This window comes from Acipenser ruthenus, chromosome 1 (assembly GCF_902713425.1).
Source record: "Acipenser ruthenus chromosome 1, fAciRut3.2 maternal haplotype, whole genome shotgun sequence".
Taxonomy (NCBI): domain Eukaryota; kingdom Metazoa; phylum Chordata; class Actinopteri; order Acipenseriformes; family Acipenseridae; genus Acipenser; species Acipenser ruthenus.
Window position 1 is genome coordinate 34,596,746 of NC_081189.1, and position 15,490 is coordinate 34,612,235.

The 15,490-nt window shown below is 37.6% G+C and overlaps 1 protein-coding gene across 1 annotated transcript; it reads right to left on the bottom strand.

Moving 5' to 3' along the window:
• Window positions 1–1,129: 1,129 nt before the first annotated feature.
• LOC117420916 (dual specificity protein phosphatase 4) lies at window positions 1,130–8,639 on the bottom strand. Its single transcript, XM_034034668.3, has 4 exons — window positions 8,139–8,639; window positions 6,294–6,430; window positions 4,831–5,050; window positions 1,130–4,065 (listed from the first exon to the last, which is right to left on the bottom strand). The coding sequence occupies exons 1-4, from the start codon at window positions 8,530–8,532 to the stop codon at window positions 3,695–3,697; spliced, it is 1,122 nt and encodes a 373-aa protein (XP_033890559.3). The 5' UTR covers window positions 8,533–8,639; the 3' UTR covers window positions 1,130–3,694.
• Between the last annotated feature and the right edge of the window lie 6,851 nt (window positions 8,640–15,490).

Here is a 15,490-nt window from a genome sequence, read left to right on the forward strand (position 1 = left end):
AACCTTAGAGGCCTTTGGTACTATAACAAGCCAGAGAGAAGCAGGACTAAAGAATGAAGAAACAAACCAGCCAGGGACTGCACTTAGCTGGGCATAGCCCTACGTTTCTCTGCTGTAGCTGTACCACTGGCTGGTAAAGCAAAGAGCTTTGCCTGTCAAGTGCAGAGTCCCGGCTTAATATTTTGCTGCATTTGAGAACCTGAAATACCTGTGTGAGCCTGCTTGTATTTCTCGCAAACGCTACAATACTTTTTAGGACCACTTATTAAAATAGTGTATTTGACAGTATTAACATCGCCCGAAATTAAGTATTCTGTTAGCTTACACTCAACTCTAGTTTATATTCATCAAAGGTACAATACGATTACTGCTTCCTTTTTTTTTCAATATTTGTTATTATTTACTTAAAGGTACTAGGAATACTACAGTAATGCAGGTTTCAGAAAAAAGTTTATGGTTTGAAAGAAGAGAATGAAGGCTATTAACTGGTACTAAAAATTACTAACAGGCCACTAGTGGATTTTTGATAAATGTATGTCCCTGAGTCCTATATTGAAAAATGTTAAATGCATTAAATATATTTCTAAAAAATTCAAGTTTAATATATGTCATCACTTTTAGTACCTCTTTTCTTTTTTCAAAATGGATGCTTGGATCTTAATTTGTTTTAAGTTGCTTTCAGGGGTCTCCTAGATGCCAAAAACTAAAGTTAAAAAAACTCGCACCATTTTTGTAAGGTATTTCCGGTCTTTAAGGGTTCAATGGTAAATGGCAGCCTACTTTACTGTGAGTTATCTCCATTTATTATTATTCCCCAAGGGGAATAAAACTTAAGTTTGTTGCATTGAATTTTTACAGTGTTGTTCAGTTGTCCCATTTATATGCATATCTAATTGGATTCAAGCTATCTGTTTGAGCAATCGATGCCAAATCCAGGAACATACAACACTGGCTGTGCTTGAATTTTAACCAAGACTACAAATACTAATGAGGAGTTGGCTGAAATGTTGTATCAAGTTCTTTATACAGTAGTTTATCCCCAGATCCAAGGATTCCCCAACTTATTTGATTCTTCAAGAACAGCACACTTTGTACAGTGTCACCACCCAAAAAACACCTTGAGACATCATTTCTGAAAATGAATTTATATTGAAATGGCATTTCAAGAAATAAATAAAAACAGTAGACCTTGTGACAAAACAAGGGCAAAAGAATGTCTGAAATTCTATCATTACAAATTATATTGCCTTAGGAAGTTGGACAATAACATTGACTACACACAGGTAAAAAGTATTGCATTGTTAACATCATATATCAGTACCTTTTCATTTTTACACACAAGAACTGAAAAAAGGTATCAGCTACCATCTGTTCATAAATAAAAACATCAACAAATAACTGTGCAAATTAAACATAAGAATATCCTTAAGTTGTACTACAGTATTGCATCACTTAAAAAGTGCTCTACAAAAAGGTGCCACCATTCTCAACAAATACCCTTTAACATGTTTAACAAGTGTGATTGGGGAACCTTTCCTGGCACAGGAGGCAAGGAAGAACACTGGCAGAGTTTGGAGTTTTTGGCAAAAAAAAGTAAAATAAATCATAAAAGATCATTCTGAATCCTATCACTTCAAGTCAACATACAGTACTAAATAATTTGGATTAGTGGCTGCAGCTACAGATGAGTGTCTAAAATTCTAGCTCGCTGATGTACAGCAGATATACCTGTCTACCATTGCTTTATGAGCAGTGTCATACTTCTGTCATTTAAATATCCCAAAGCCCAATTTATATTTACTATTTCAACAAACACCTTTGTTGGATTTGTATTGCAAATCTAAGATGTTTAACAAGATTATGTTTAACAAGGTGTAACTCCATAAACCTACACATATCTGGTGAAATGACTGTACTTATCTATGGAAGTAATGGAGATCTGTTAGCATGCTTGTATCTTCAGAACCGGCTCCAAACAGCCCTTTTCATTTTAAGAAGGTTATGTACAGCCACTCCTATTAAAAATGGCATGCTTATTATACTCTGTGTATCATTGTGTAGCTTTTTAAAAGAGGCATCTGATTTATGGATACTGTGCCTTCAAGTTTGGGGGTTGTGCTCCATACAAACAAGACAGAAGCCTCTTCCTGTTGTCTAAATAGTGAATATGGCCTTAATGTTCTGGTGTTGGCTTTCCAGTTGTAAGCATGCCAGGAAAGATCTTGATCAGCCTCTATTGAAACCATGATAAGGCTAAAAACAAAAGTCTTCAAGTCTCAAACTGAGGTAAAAATGAGGTAAAAAGAAAACTCCAATAAAAAAAAGTCGAGTATTGTTTGTGTGACTGAAAACACAAACAGTAAAATGTTCTTGCTCTCTCGGGTGGGATAGGGAGGTTTTGAGTCTAAAGCAACGTACTGAAAGGAAAACAGATTTACAGCACTTCATAAAAGTCAGTATTGCAGTCCTGAAGGTTTTAAACGCCTTCTTGCGCAGAGGAGCGCCTTGCTAGTAGAAACCGCTATTATTGCTGCACCCAAAAACAAAAGCACTGAAGGTGGAATAAAACCTTAAAACTTCCAGGAACAGGGTGTACCTTCTCCAAGAACAAGGCACTGGAAAAAGAAAACACTGACACATCTACACAGCATCTCACACAGGCCAGACATTTCAGGCAAGCAGTACCAGTCTGTTGTAGTCAGCAGGCTTTTGGGAACTGGTGTCAAAGTGACTTTTTACCATGAACAACCTGGTTCATAAAATATTGTTCGGCTTTCATGATACCATATTTTGGTTCTGTGAAACAATTCTGTTCAATATTTGGCCCCTTCTGGTTGTGTCCGTTTGACACCAGCACCTATTTGTTTTTCCTATGTGAAATACTGATAGAACCGAGTAATTTTATGACAAACAACTGAAGAACCATTTGCAAAAGACAGATCAGGCTTATGTGACAAGTTGGAAAACTGTTTAAGTGGTAGAAGCAGTATGCTTGTCAGCTTTATTCAGACCTCTTCTAAAGCAAGCTGCAGTTCTCCAGGATTAAGATAAAATATATACTGTATCGTCACAGGAGCTTCAGGAGACACGCAGACATAAACTCATCAGTGAGTATATGCAACTACAAATGTGAATCTGTAGATCTTTGGTAGGATTACAGCATTGTCGATAGCAGGAAGCATGCAAGCATGTGTCTGGAGCCATGGTGACGCATTAACAAGAGATCATGTGGTGGTTGCATCTTGCCTCTGTTAGAAAAAACAAGGGTTCAACAAAATATGTATAACTATAAATTATATAAAGATTATGAGATTCTTTATATAAAAAAATAAACCATCTTATGTCTCATATTCAGTTAAATAGAAAAAAAATGCCAATTTGTTGAGGGATTTGTAACAGCAGAATGAGCCATGCAATGTATCTATACTGATATATAGATTGATGTACATATACATACTTGATATCCCTATTGAAAATGGTTCTACATAGTCTCAGCCTGACAAGGATACGCTTTCAAACCTGTGCCTACCGCCTTGCAGAAGGACTCTTCACTGAAGACTCACATATAAAAACTCCAGCACAGTCAGTAAGCAAGTCTCACACGTTGAACATTCTGCAGTCCTAAGGCCCAGCGTTCAAAATCTTTGGAGGTTCAGTTTATTTTTTGTGTGTCCCTTTCTCCGATCCGAGCCCCTCAACATCTGGGGGATGTGGTGATGGGACTCTGTAGGTAAGTGAGACTGCTAGGCTGCGTGTGGACCGCCACAGAGACAGGGAAGCTGAAGACGAACTGCGAGGTGGGGGTGGACTTGCCGCACGCTGCAGACGGGCTTGCAGCCTCCACTGCACAAGATGTGGCCAGGACCTGCGACTCAAACTGCAGGAGCTGCCCCATGAAGCTGAAGTTGGGGGAGATGATGCTCCTCCGCTGCTTGACGAACTCGAAGGCCTCCTCCAGCTTCAGCAGCTTCTTCTTCATCAGGTACGCGAGGCAGATGGTGGCGGAACGCGAGATGCCAGCCTGGCAGTGGACTAGCACCCTCCCATTAAAGTCTTTTATTGAATCTGCAGGAAGAAGGTACACAAAACAATTTAGCATTGCCTGTTTCATGTTCCAAAAGGTTAAATTCACATTTTGAAATAATAAAACCTTGTTTCCACAATGGAATTGGGTACCTAGAGCTTTCATAGCCGTCTGTTGGAGGGCCCCAAGTAAACGCTTAAGGATAATTACCGGCTGCACTAGTGTAATGCATACTCTGCATCTTATATCCCAAGCCTAATGGCCATTTAGGCTGTATTGTTATTGTTAACTCTATGTTGTTAAAATAATTGTGGAAGAGTTTATGGAAGCACAACAATTTGATCTCAAGCTAAAAATATAGATTTTTGATTTTAACCATACAACATGCTATACTACACAATTATCTTGAATAATACCGACCCTAGGAAATGTAGCTCAATTTCGAGTCCAGAAATGGAAACAAGGCCAGCTCATACATGTAGAATTCTAAACATAGCTAGTGCAACCTGGGTGCAGTTTTTCTCTGTATAATATGCAAATGATTGAGTCATCACCCATCGCTCAATGCCGCATTGTGATGTATGCGTAAAATTGATAATGTTGCTGCATTCATATTTTGTATTCAAATTAACATGTTATTATAGCCACTTTCAAACATCCATATAATTTGCCTGCCAAATGGTATCTGAAATCTACTTATGTATTTAATATTGATACATATGGCTATACAGTATGTTGGTATAATATACTATAATACCAAATTAGAGTACTGACAACAAAACAAACCAAAAAAAACATATAATTACCTATATATTCAATTGCCTCTATAAACCAGGAGCTAATGTCGGCTTTGTGGTTGTCCTCCACTGGTATGCACTTATACTGGTAATACCCTTCAAAGTGATTTGGACAGTTCGAAGACACGTTTAATAAGGCATTTATCCCCAAGGCATCCAGCATGTCTTTTCTGGAAGCATGATAGGCACTGCCCAAATAGAGGAAGGGCAAGATTTCTACTGGACCACCCTAGAGGGGGGAACAAATTATAGAAATTTGTTAAGAACAGCAAGCACAATATAAAACGTGCAGAGAATTACAAACTTCCACTTTTTTATGTATTTGTTTATTTTTCAACATAGTCCACCGGGGGTCAGAATCATCACTGGAACCAATCCAAGCAACTTGCAGCAGTGAAAGTTTGAAATGCAGATACTTCTAGGCAGGATTTCGAGGGGCACAGACTATGTTATTGGAAAAGTGAGGCAGACCTAACCTAATACTAAGGCCTTACATTTTATTTCAAAGTTCAACTCACTGTATCAATCAAATGCAAGAGTATTAACATAGTAACGTTACAGTACCTATAAAAATGCATAACGTTGTTCAGATTTCCGGTTACAGAGCAAAGCCATTCATTCACAAGGAAACCGCATAGTATTTGACAGCGGGCCACAATGGATTTTTTAGTTTTATCTTCAGCGATGTCCACACTGGGACAGGCAATAACATCGGTTTCAATAATATGGAAGTCGTTGCTTTTGCAATACGGAGACAGGTTAAAAACGGTTTATTTATTTTCTGTACAAATGTATGTGTATATACCCTGTTCAAAGACCAACCCTGGATCACTTGAAACCCACAGGTTGGGAACCGCTGATCTGCTTTGCTTGTTTTGCTTCTACTTAAGATACCTTTTTTTAATCTCTGCTATGATAAGGCTTACGTCTCTTAGTATCACACAAAAACGCAGTTAAAAGGTAATATTAACAATACAGAATGAGTAGTTAAAATGACACTGCATCGTTAAACACATTTACGTTGTAAATCCCGCTTATGCGGATACTTGACCGAAACCCTTAATAGTGAACTCTTAAAGTTGTGTCACCTACACGTTTGCCCTAAAGTTGTCGTTACATCATTTGCTACAAAATGTACCCATACCAAACCATTATAGCCCAGCTAAATTGTTGTCAACATTCCTGAGCATGCATTTGAGGAAGGGATCGATTTAGTGGTTCAGAAGAGGAAATGGCATGGTAATCAGCGATGGTTCCTGCCGATGAGTACATTACCATTACCCTAAGGGGTACTGTATGTGTAAACAGCAATGGACAAAAATGCACTGCAGATCAATTAAGAACTTTCAGAAATGTAGGCCTGCTGCTACTCGCCAGGGAAAGGTCAACGGAAGACCTAAGACAAATAAAGGCGCCAGGTTATGCCAGACAATTTCTTGTTAAACCACTACAATGTTCAGTAGTAATAATACCTGGTCATGATGCGGGGTCCCACAGGAAGTACAATTGGTTTCTGTTACATCTGTGCTTGACAGAGATGAGATTCCGGATGGTATTTTCGTTTTCAAGCAGAATTCCGGGTAATCGGATGAAAACTTGTCATAGCCACCTAAAAATGAAGCACAAAAAAACGTGTTTTACAAAACAATAAAGAGAGAGTCCAAAAGGCATAACCCCCACCACACCCCATTAGACGCCAATTAACTTTTGTTTTGGGGATGCAAATGTATTAACAGCCCTATCTCACTCGTCAGAAAACAGAACAGCCACTGTATTTACAAGTTGTGTTAATTGGGGATTTCCGTCAACTGGAAAACAATACTGCTTTGTGAAGCCAGCTGCGAATGGTATACGTTTTAAATACTATGATAGCAAGCTTATTTTTTTTACAACCCCACTACGTATTTCCATTGGCATACCGCGTTTGCTGTTGCTGCGATATTTGTATTAAAACCACTTCTTTCAGGCATTTAAGCAAAAAAATATTTGCTATGCATTCAATCATTTCAGTTGTGTAGCTAATGCACAGCTTGTCACCAGTGCCGTCTAGATACACTTGATTGGTTAAATTATTGTTATTTAGCAAAATAAAAAATAAGAAATAATAATTCTTAAAAAAAAGCGAAAAAATCCAGTAAACTGTAAACAGATCGATTTATGCAGCTGGTTCAAATGGAGAAATTTTCTTGAAATGACAGATTTTCTTTGATACCGGTAACATTTATTTTTTTGTTTTTGAGGCAAGGTTAAACTACACATATAGATTTGGCTTTGTGCTCCCATTTTGTAAGCCTGGGATGGACTGTGGATGAGCAAGGAAATATGTTAGAATGATTGAAATTGTGATCTTGTTCAGCAGGTAATAATAATAATAATAATAATAATAATAATAATAATAATAATAATAATGAACAGGCTTACATAAAAACGATCACACCTTAAGGGAAACTGTTTGTTTGTTTATTTATTTATTTATTTATTTATTTATTAGAAACAAAACTGAGATAATTGTTCAAAATATGTCATGCATAAGTTTAACGAGGATTCTCAAAACATTACACTGGTATAGGATACTGTAGATTAGCCTAGGAATCAATGTATTCGTTATTATTATTGTTTTTCAGACAGCATCATTGATCCTTATGCCATACTCACGCCGCTGCATTTTTGTTTTCTTAACCAACAATGAAACATTGCAGTAGGCTAAATATCATTCTATATCTCTATACTGTATGAACAGTATACAATATTCACCGGCTGCTAATACAATAATAACACATATCAAAAATTGGGACCAGAGAAATTATCACCATTTTTTTAAAATCAGTAATCTTATTTGTATAACCAAGAGCAGCATTTTCAACTTTTTGTCAAATATAATTGTCTGCCTGTTAATACGCAAATACAGATTAACATAATTCGTATCTAAATTCACAGTGCGGTTTAAACGGTTTCGTGTGCTATTCTGTGAATTCTAGAATTGATATAGTCATATACCATGAATGTCAACAATGCATCTACAATTGTGATTGTCTTCAGTGACGTCTCGCATATAAATGACAAGCACTTATTGAAGCGAATTAAAACACTGTGTTCATATCAAGATTAAAACACATACGTGATGCATCGCCATACATTACAGGGTGTATTAAATATCCTCTGTTTTATGAATGGAGTACATGTGTCTCTGCCTATTGTATAAGCTGTTTTATAACATAAGTAATACCTTTTTTTTTTCTTTACAGATTTAATAACGGTATTGTAAGCCTGGCTGTACCTGACAGCATAGCACGAGCTAGACATACGCAGACATTTACCTTTAAGGAGATAGATTTCAGTCCCATAGGAATCCCTATACAGTGCGTTGAGCACTAGTGTAATTGTGCTGTCTTCTTTTATGGAGTCCATATGCGAAGTCCTTTCATCATACAGAATAACTGCGGAGTAAAGTCCTGATTTCAGTCTGGATCGGACCTCCTCGTCCCCCGAAAGAATCTGATCCAGGCTTACGGAGCCCTTAGCCCTTCTCCTCACAATAGTATTGCAGCGAATATTCACCGAGCCTCTTATGTGACCCGCGCTGTGAGCCAGAAACGATCTGCAATCCAGCACCAAGCATTTACCGCTGTCATCCCTCACCAACCTTTTCAAAACGTTACAATCCATCTCACAAAGCTCATTCATGATTACCATTGTGTTTTCTTTAAACATAAAAAACAAAAATACCAGCTGCGTTACAGCTTTAATACCAGTAGCCGCCTTGCACTCTTGCCGTTCAGTGTGCTATTCTCCTGAGAAGATTACGATCGCTGCACTAACCTCTCCTTCCTTTTTATGAATGAAGCGCCAGCCGCCAGCTCCATATATGGAGAATACGTCACAAGGACGAAGACGTCACCTACTATAGCACCATTCATTATAACCTCTTGCCATTTTTTTCATTCATAAAACACAGTGAAACGGAAGATCAACCTAAGGTGTTACAAGAGTTATCAGAAGTTGTAAATTACTAACCCTATATGAGCACAACGTTGTTTTACATTACTGCTAAAATGATCAAAAATATTATAAAATACAATTCCATTATTTTCCCAGTCGCTGTAAGTGTATGTTTTTCATTGCCATTGTATGATCTTTGTGGTAGGCTCTATGTATTTTCTATTGGTTCTGAAACCTATAGATTTAAGAAATACACCCCAACAAAAGCAAACATATTAGACTATATTTAAATAATAGGTATGTTAAAGTACGTCCACAACACAGACATTAACCATCTATGTCTATTAATCATCTGTAATAAGCAGATCCGTTCAGATGGTATTTGTTTTATTTGACCTGTGTAGCTGCACTGAATACTTTTGTATTCTTTGTGGCTGCAATTATGTTCCACACCAAGCGACCATTTGACGCTGCGCTAGCTTCACAATCTAGGCTAGTATTGTCTGTGCACCAGGCTTTTTTGGTGCACTGGGAAGGTGACTGTTGTAGTACTTTAACTGGAGGTTTCACAGGTTGAATATAAAACACATCCTACTGATTAATTGCTACAAATTATATACGTGTACCTTAGTCTGTATTGTTAGGCAGTAGTATAGCACAGTGTGTTCTCCCATCCAAATACTGTCAGCAATCAGCTAAACATAACACGGTACGGTATACATTCATTGACTGTCTGATAAATAAGGGTTTGCATGTGTGCTATCGAAACCGTTAGAACCCAGCTTTGTCAGATAAGAACATAAAGACATTCATGTTAGACCAGTTTGAGACTTTATGTAAATTATTTCCGGAGGCACCAAGCTCGAGCGCCAGGGTGTTTGTTTTAGATTAGCAATCAACCAAAACTAAGAAGGATCACTTCACTGTAATATGAAGGAAGCTACGTAGTCATATTGGCCTTTGATGTTTTACGCAATATAAAGTAATATCAATTATGTATAAGTTTATTTTTCTCTAATCGTTTATTCATTTACAACAAAGTTACACGTTTTTTATTTTTTATTTTATTTTTTATTTTATTATTATTATTATTATTATTATTATTATTATTATTATTATTATTATTATTATTATTACCAATGTTGTAAAATCAATGTTCAATGCATGAATGCTCTTAAACTATGAATGATTGTGGCAGAAATGAATTTAGCAAATCGATCGGGCTGCATTTGTAATGATGAAACACGCAGAGAGTAAACCAAGAGGCGGATGTAATACAATCGCCAGTAGGCACACTTGTGGACCACGTTTCGGAAACAACAGTTTGAATAAAAGATAAGAGGGCTTTTTTTCCCCCATTGCGACAGTGTATGTATTTCACGATACAAAACAGGTTTTACCATGACGGTGAACATTAGAAAGAAAGAAAGAAAGAAAGAAAGAAAGAAAGAAAGAAAGAAAGAAAGAAAGAAAGAACATGTTTAAATAATCACGTTGTAATGTATTGCTTGTTACAAACAACAATACAACAGGTCAACAGCCTAAATAAAAATGTGGATTCATTACATTAAACCGACTATCTCCTCCTCCTCCTGTCTTTTCTTCCTTACCCCAGGCTGGTCTGGTCTGGTCACACTAATTGGGAAATGAGAGATTAATTATAGCCAAGTACTGGGTTGTAAACATAAACCGCTTCTGGTATTTGCATTTTGCTATTCAGATTATTCAGTTGTCCCCGGGCTAATCAAAGAGGTCAACACTACCGTGGAGCGGAGAAAAGGTTTTTAAAAAAAAAAAAAAAAAAAAAAAAGTGTAAAATGCGATTTTCAATTGTATTTTGAGCAAAGAACAGTTTTAATATCGGCCAGTACTGTGACACAAGTACGTGTGAATGTTTCCTGTTTTACTATGTGTGAGTTATGCTGCTTAAAATCCCGATTTGTGTACTGCGTACTGTAGTTTAGTCTACGGTAATAATCCAACCTGATTTTTGTCACTGTCATTTCAAGGTATTGACAAGGACATGGAGCTGTACCAACCGAACTCTTTACATTTCTAACTGTAGCCTAGGGGCACAGTTAATGTAAATTATCTTCAAAAGAAAAAGATAGGGGTGACCATTAGACCTGGGAGGTTTTTACACCCATCTATTAAGCCACCTAGCCCATATTGTCCCTCAGTTAAAAAAGGTAGTTTAGCAACTGATATAATTTTATTTCCAATAACTTATTTTATATTATTTTCATGTACAAAATGTATTTCCCTGACCTTATATATGTGTTAATCAATTTCCAACACATTGTTGCTAATGTATTGTTTATTATTATTACTACTACAACTACTACTACTACTCCTACTACTACTACTACTACTACTACTACTAATAATAATAATAATAATAATAATAAAATCGAAATGTGTATAAACAAGGAAGACTGAGGGGTAAAAAAAGTGACATTTTACACATTTTGTATCACAAGGAAAAAGGTCACACTTCAAAAGGTGTGAACAAAAATAAATAGGATTGACATTTTAAATACTCCATTTAGTCTTTTGTATGGCTACTTAAATTTGACACCAACAAAAAGACGGATATGCTGGTTTTTGACATCCTTTTCAGTGAACATCTTATTGCCATGTTTCACCATATTGTAGTTCTAGATAACATAAGGAAATGAATGTCACAGCCTTTAGTGCTGCATTAAGTTGAGATGCTGTGTTTTGATTTTGGGCCGGTGGAGGGGAGTTTAAAATATGTGGTGTGAAGCTGACAGTGCCGCATATTCATCTCATGACGTGATTCTGCAGTGCAGTTACTGGAGTGGGTCCTCGCTGAGACTTTCTATAGAGTAATCAGGCCAGTACTCCACTAAATAAAGAATCAGAATGGGGGATTTTCACTTGTTCTGTTGCTTGGTACAAACTGATGACAATCTACAGCTCTACAAAGCAGCCTGTAAAGATACCTGCAAGTATCTGTTTTTTTTTCTAAAGGGCAAATTAAATGTATCCAATCAGATAGCAAGATTTAGCCAAATTATTTTGAGGAGCAATAGCTTTATTGTACCTTACAACAAAATGAATTCTTCATGTTTTAGAGCTTTGCAAATACTGTCTCGTATTTTTATTATTATTTGTTTATTTAGAGGACACCTTTATCCAAGGCAACTAGGGTGTGTGAACTATGCATCAGCTGCAGAGTCACTTACAACTACATCTCACCCAAAAGACAGAGCACAAGGAGGTTAAGTGACTTGCTCAGGATCACACAGTGAGTCAATGGCTGAGGTAGGATTTGAACCGGGGCCCTCCTGGTTACAAGCCCTTTTCTTTAACCACTGGACCACACAGCCTCCTGTTTATACACACGACTAAACAGCTCACCACATTTAACAGTCAATAATGGTTTAAAAAATACCAAACCATTTTTAAATCATCAGGCTTAAACAATATATATATTTTTTTAAACGTTTTTTTTTTTTAATCTACAGAGAAAGTGAATTTCAAAACACTGATGGTAAAAAAGCCGAGGACCTGCTGAAATTAGATGAGATTTTTTTTGTGATAAATTATCTATGGTGTGCATTCTGAAAAATGTATGACTCACTGCTTGGTGCAATGGGAAGCAAGCCCACTCAGTGGCTCTGAGGACCAGTGTTTTAGTTTTAGTTTATTAAAGGTTGATAGTTAGGGCTTGGTAATCACGTACTGATGCATAGATTTACTGTAGGTCTCTTCAGTAATACTGTAAATGATTAAACCTTGATCCCACTCTCTCAACGTCAAACAAAAATCAATTTCTTGCTAAGATTTTTTTAATAAAATATATGCTTTTGGTAGGGAGGGGGAGGGGGACTGTGCTATGTCAAAGACTAGAAATAACGTAAAAACTTAGCTGTAGCACAAAGCCTTACACAACCACAGTAGTGCAATACTGTCAGCTTCCTTTACATGGTAGTACAGCTCATAGATAAATACATGGCTGTTAACAGGTAAGAGAGGGATAAAAAAAAATGGAACTAAAGGAAACGATGCGCTGTGAAGAAGTCAAAATGCCAGTGCCAGTTGTATTCAACAGCAATGCAGTTATACTGCAATGGTAAAGCAATGGTTCTGTACTTAGGACCAATAGTAGCACAAGGCTAGCCACAAAGGGGAGGGCCATTAGTAGAATGGAACCCCACTGGTAACATTTCCAAATGTTCACATACCAATGTTTTTATGCATGAATCCATTGCAGCACCATGGTAACATATCAGTACCAGTGTGCAACAGTGGTTCCAAATCCATTGTTTTGCCAAAGTTGGTATGCTATTCCCATTTCTTCAGGATAACGCACTGTTATTATATTAGGGTGTGAAACAAAACAAGAGGAAGGGAAGGTGATTTGCTATAATCACGACAACTAACAAAGATTTCTTTCAGTTCATGTTCTTCACTAAAAAAGAGGAAGAAATTGCTGTAAGCCTGTACAGTTTTCCTTCCTTTTTGTTTGTTCACTTTAAGGCATTGTCCCTTCCCTCAATGGTGACTCTTTGAAAGTCCACCACCCTTTATGACAGCATCCGCCCATCACTTCACCAAAGTGTAGGTTCTCCGCCTTAGGTGTGCCACGCTCTGTTCCTGTACTATTAAAGGATTCATGCTTAGTGATTCATTTGGAGTCGGAACACCAGATACAATAACTTTACTATTACATTTTATGTGAGAGAAGAACACAAAAAATCATGCTATAATCACAATTTCTGTAATTACTCCTGTTTCCAAAATGCATGTCCCTTAAAGTGGGATATTTATCTTAAATGAATGGTCATTTTCAACCTAATAAAGGGAAGTGTAAAGTTGCTAATGGAAGTGAGTTCAGGGAGTTCTGAATACCAGCTAGTTTTAAACAGTGATATTTAAAAATTAGTGGACCTTGTCAGAGTGATTCTTTTTACAGAAACAGGGAGCGGACCAATTAGGACCAACATGTACTTTCACAAACCATTTTTTTAACAGCTAAGGCAAGGTTAATTAAATCAGTTAGAAGTTTGTGGCTATCACAGTCTGATGTCACAGCCATAGCGATTGTTGCTGTCTAGTTGTAAAAAAAAAAAAAAAATCTGTATTTTCATGGGAAAATGCGTATTGGAAAATGCTGGCATTTATATAAATCAATGACAGATATTTCCATAACAATGATGGAGTAGATTCTCAGATTGACCCTGCTAACAACTCATAACCTTTGGCTGTGACTGTGATGAAAATAAAGACACAATGATGACGCCCCATCACAGATGTTAGTTAAGAGAATAAGTATAATGCCCTGTGAAATGCAGGGGTGTGGAAATCCTGTGTGGTCAAAAGAGACTGCTTAGTTTAAAACCACATATTCCCTGACAGGCAAGTTCTGCATGGCGCATCCCCTCTCCTGCTTCTTCCAAAAACAGTGCTGGCCACACCTCACAGAAAATGAGACATTGTCTCAGCGTGAGTCATCCCAATTCACACTGGGAATAAATACACAAGTAATACTGTGAAATATATCAATTTGCATATTTTCTTCCTCTGCTCTGTCTGTGTTGAACTGTCTCTCTATCAGGCTATTTCCATGGAAAGCATATTTTCTGTCTGATTTTCCATCACAAAGACATTAGGATTATATGTAGCCAGATGCAGATGAAAGATGCTGATTGAGTCTGGGAATCAGAAAGTGGGGGAAGCATGAGGCAGCTGTCAACAGGAAAACCGAGTGCGAAGAAATCGCCTGTTAACTTTAATTATTATTATTATTATTATTATTATTATTATTATTATTATTATTATTATTTATTTCTTAGCAGACGCCCTTATCCAGGGCGACTTACAATTGTTACAAGATATCACATTATACATTATTTCACATTATACAGATATCACATTATTTTACATACAATTACCCATTTATACAGTTGGGTGTTTATTGGAGCAATCTAGGTAAAGTACCTTGCTCAAGAGTACAACAGCAGTGTCCCCCACTGGGGATTGAACCCACAACCTTCCGGTCAAGAGTCCAGAGCCCTAACCACTACTCCACACTGCTGCCCTAACCACACGTATTGCTTTTTTTTTTTTTTTTAATTTAGTCGTTGCCAATTATTTTTTATTATTTTCTCCCCAATTTGGAATGGCCAATTATTTTTAGAATCAGCTCACCGCTACCACCCCTGCACTGACTCGGGAGGGGCGAAGACGAACACACACTGTCCTCCGAAGCGTGTGCCGTCAGCCGACCGCTTTTTTTCATACTGCGGACTCACCATGCAGCCACCCAAGAGCTACAGTGTCGGAGGATAACGCAGCTCTCGGGCAGCTTACAGGCAAGCCCGCAGGCGCCCGGCCAGACTACAGGGGTTGCTGGTGCTTGGTGAGCCGAGGACACCCTGGCCGACCTAGCCCTCCCTCCTCCCAGGCGGTGCTCGGCCGATGGAAGCTCCCATCCTTGGTCGGCAAAGGAATAGCCTGGACTCGAACTCGCGACGTCTAGACTATAGGGCACATCCTGCACTCCACGTGCAGCGCCTTTACTGGATGCGCCACTCGGGAGCCCCATACCAAACAGCTTTTATTTAAATTAACAACTAAGCAGTTTAAGTTTCATTTAGACACAATTCATTTTCATTATCCATATTGAAGCACCTTTCAAGCATGAACCTACTATTAGCCACATTGATCAAATCTGTTGTCTTACCAATTGTGACTGAAACTA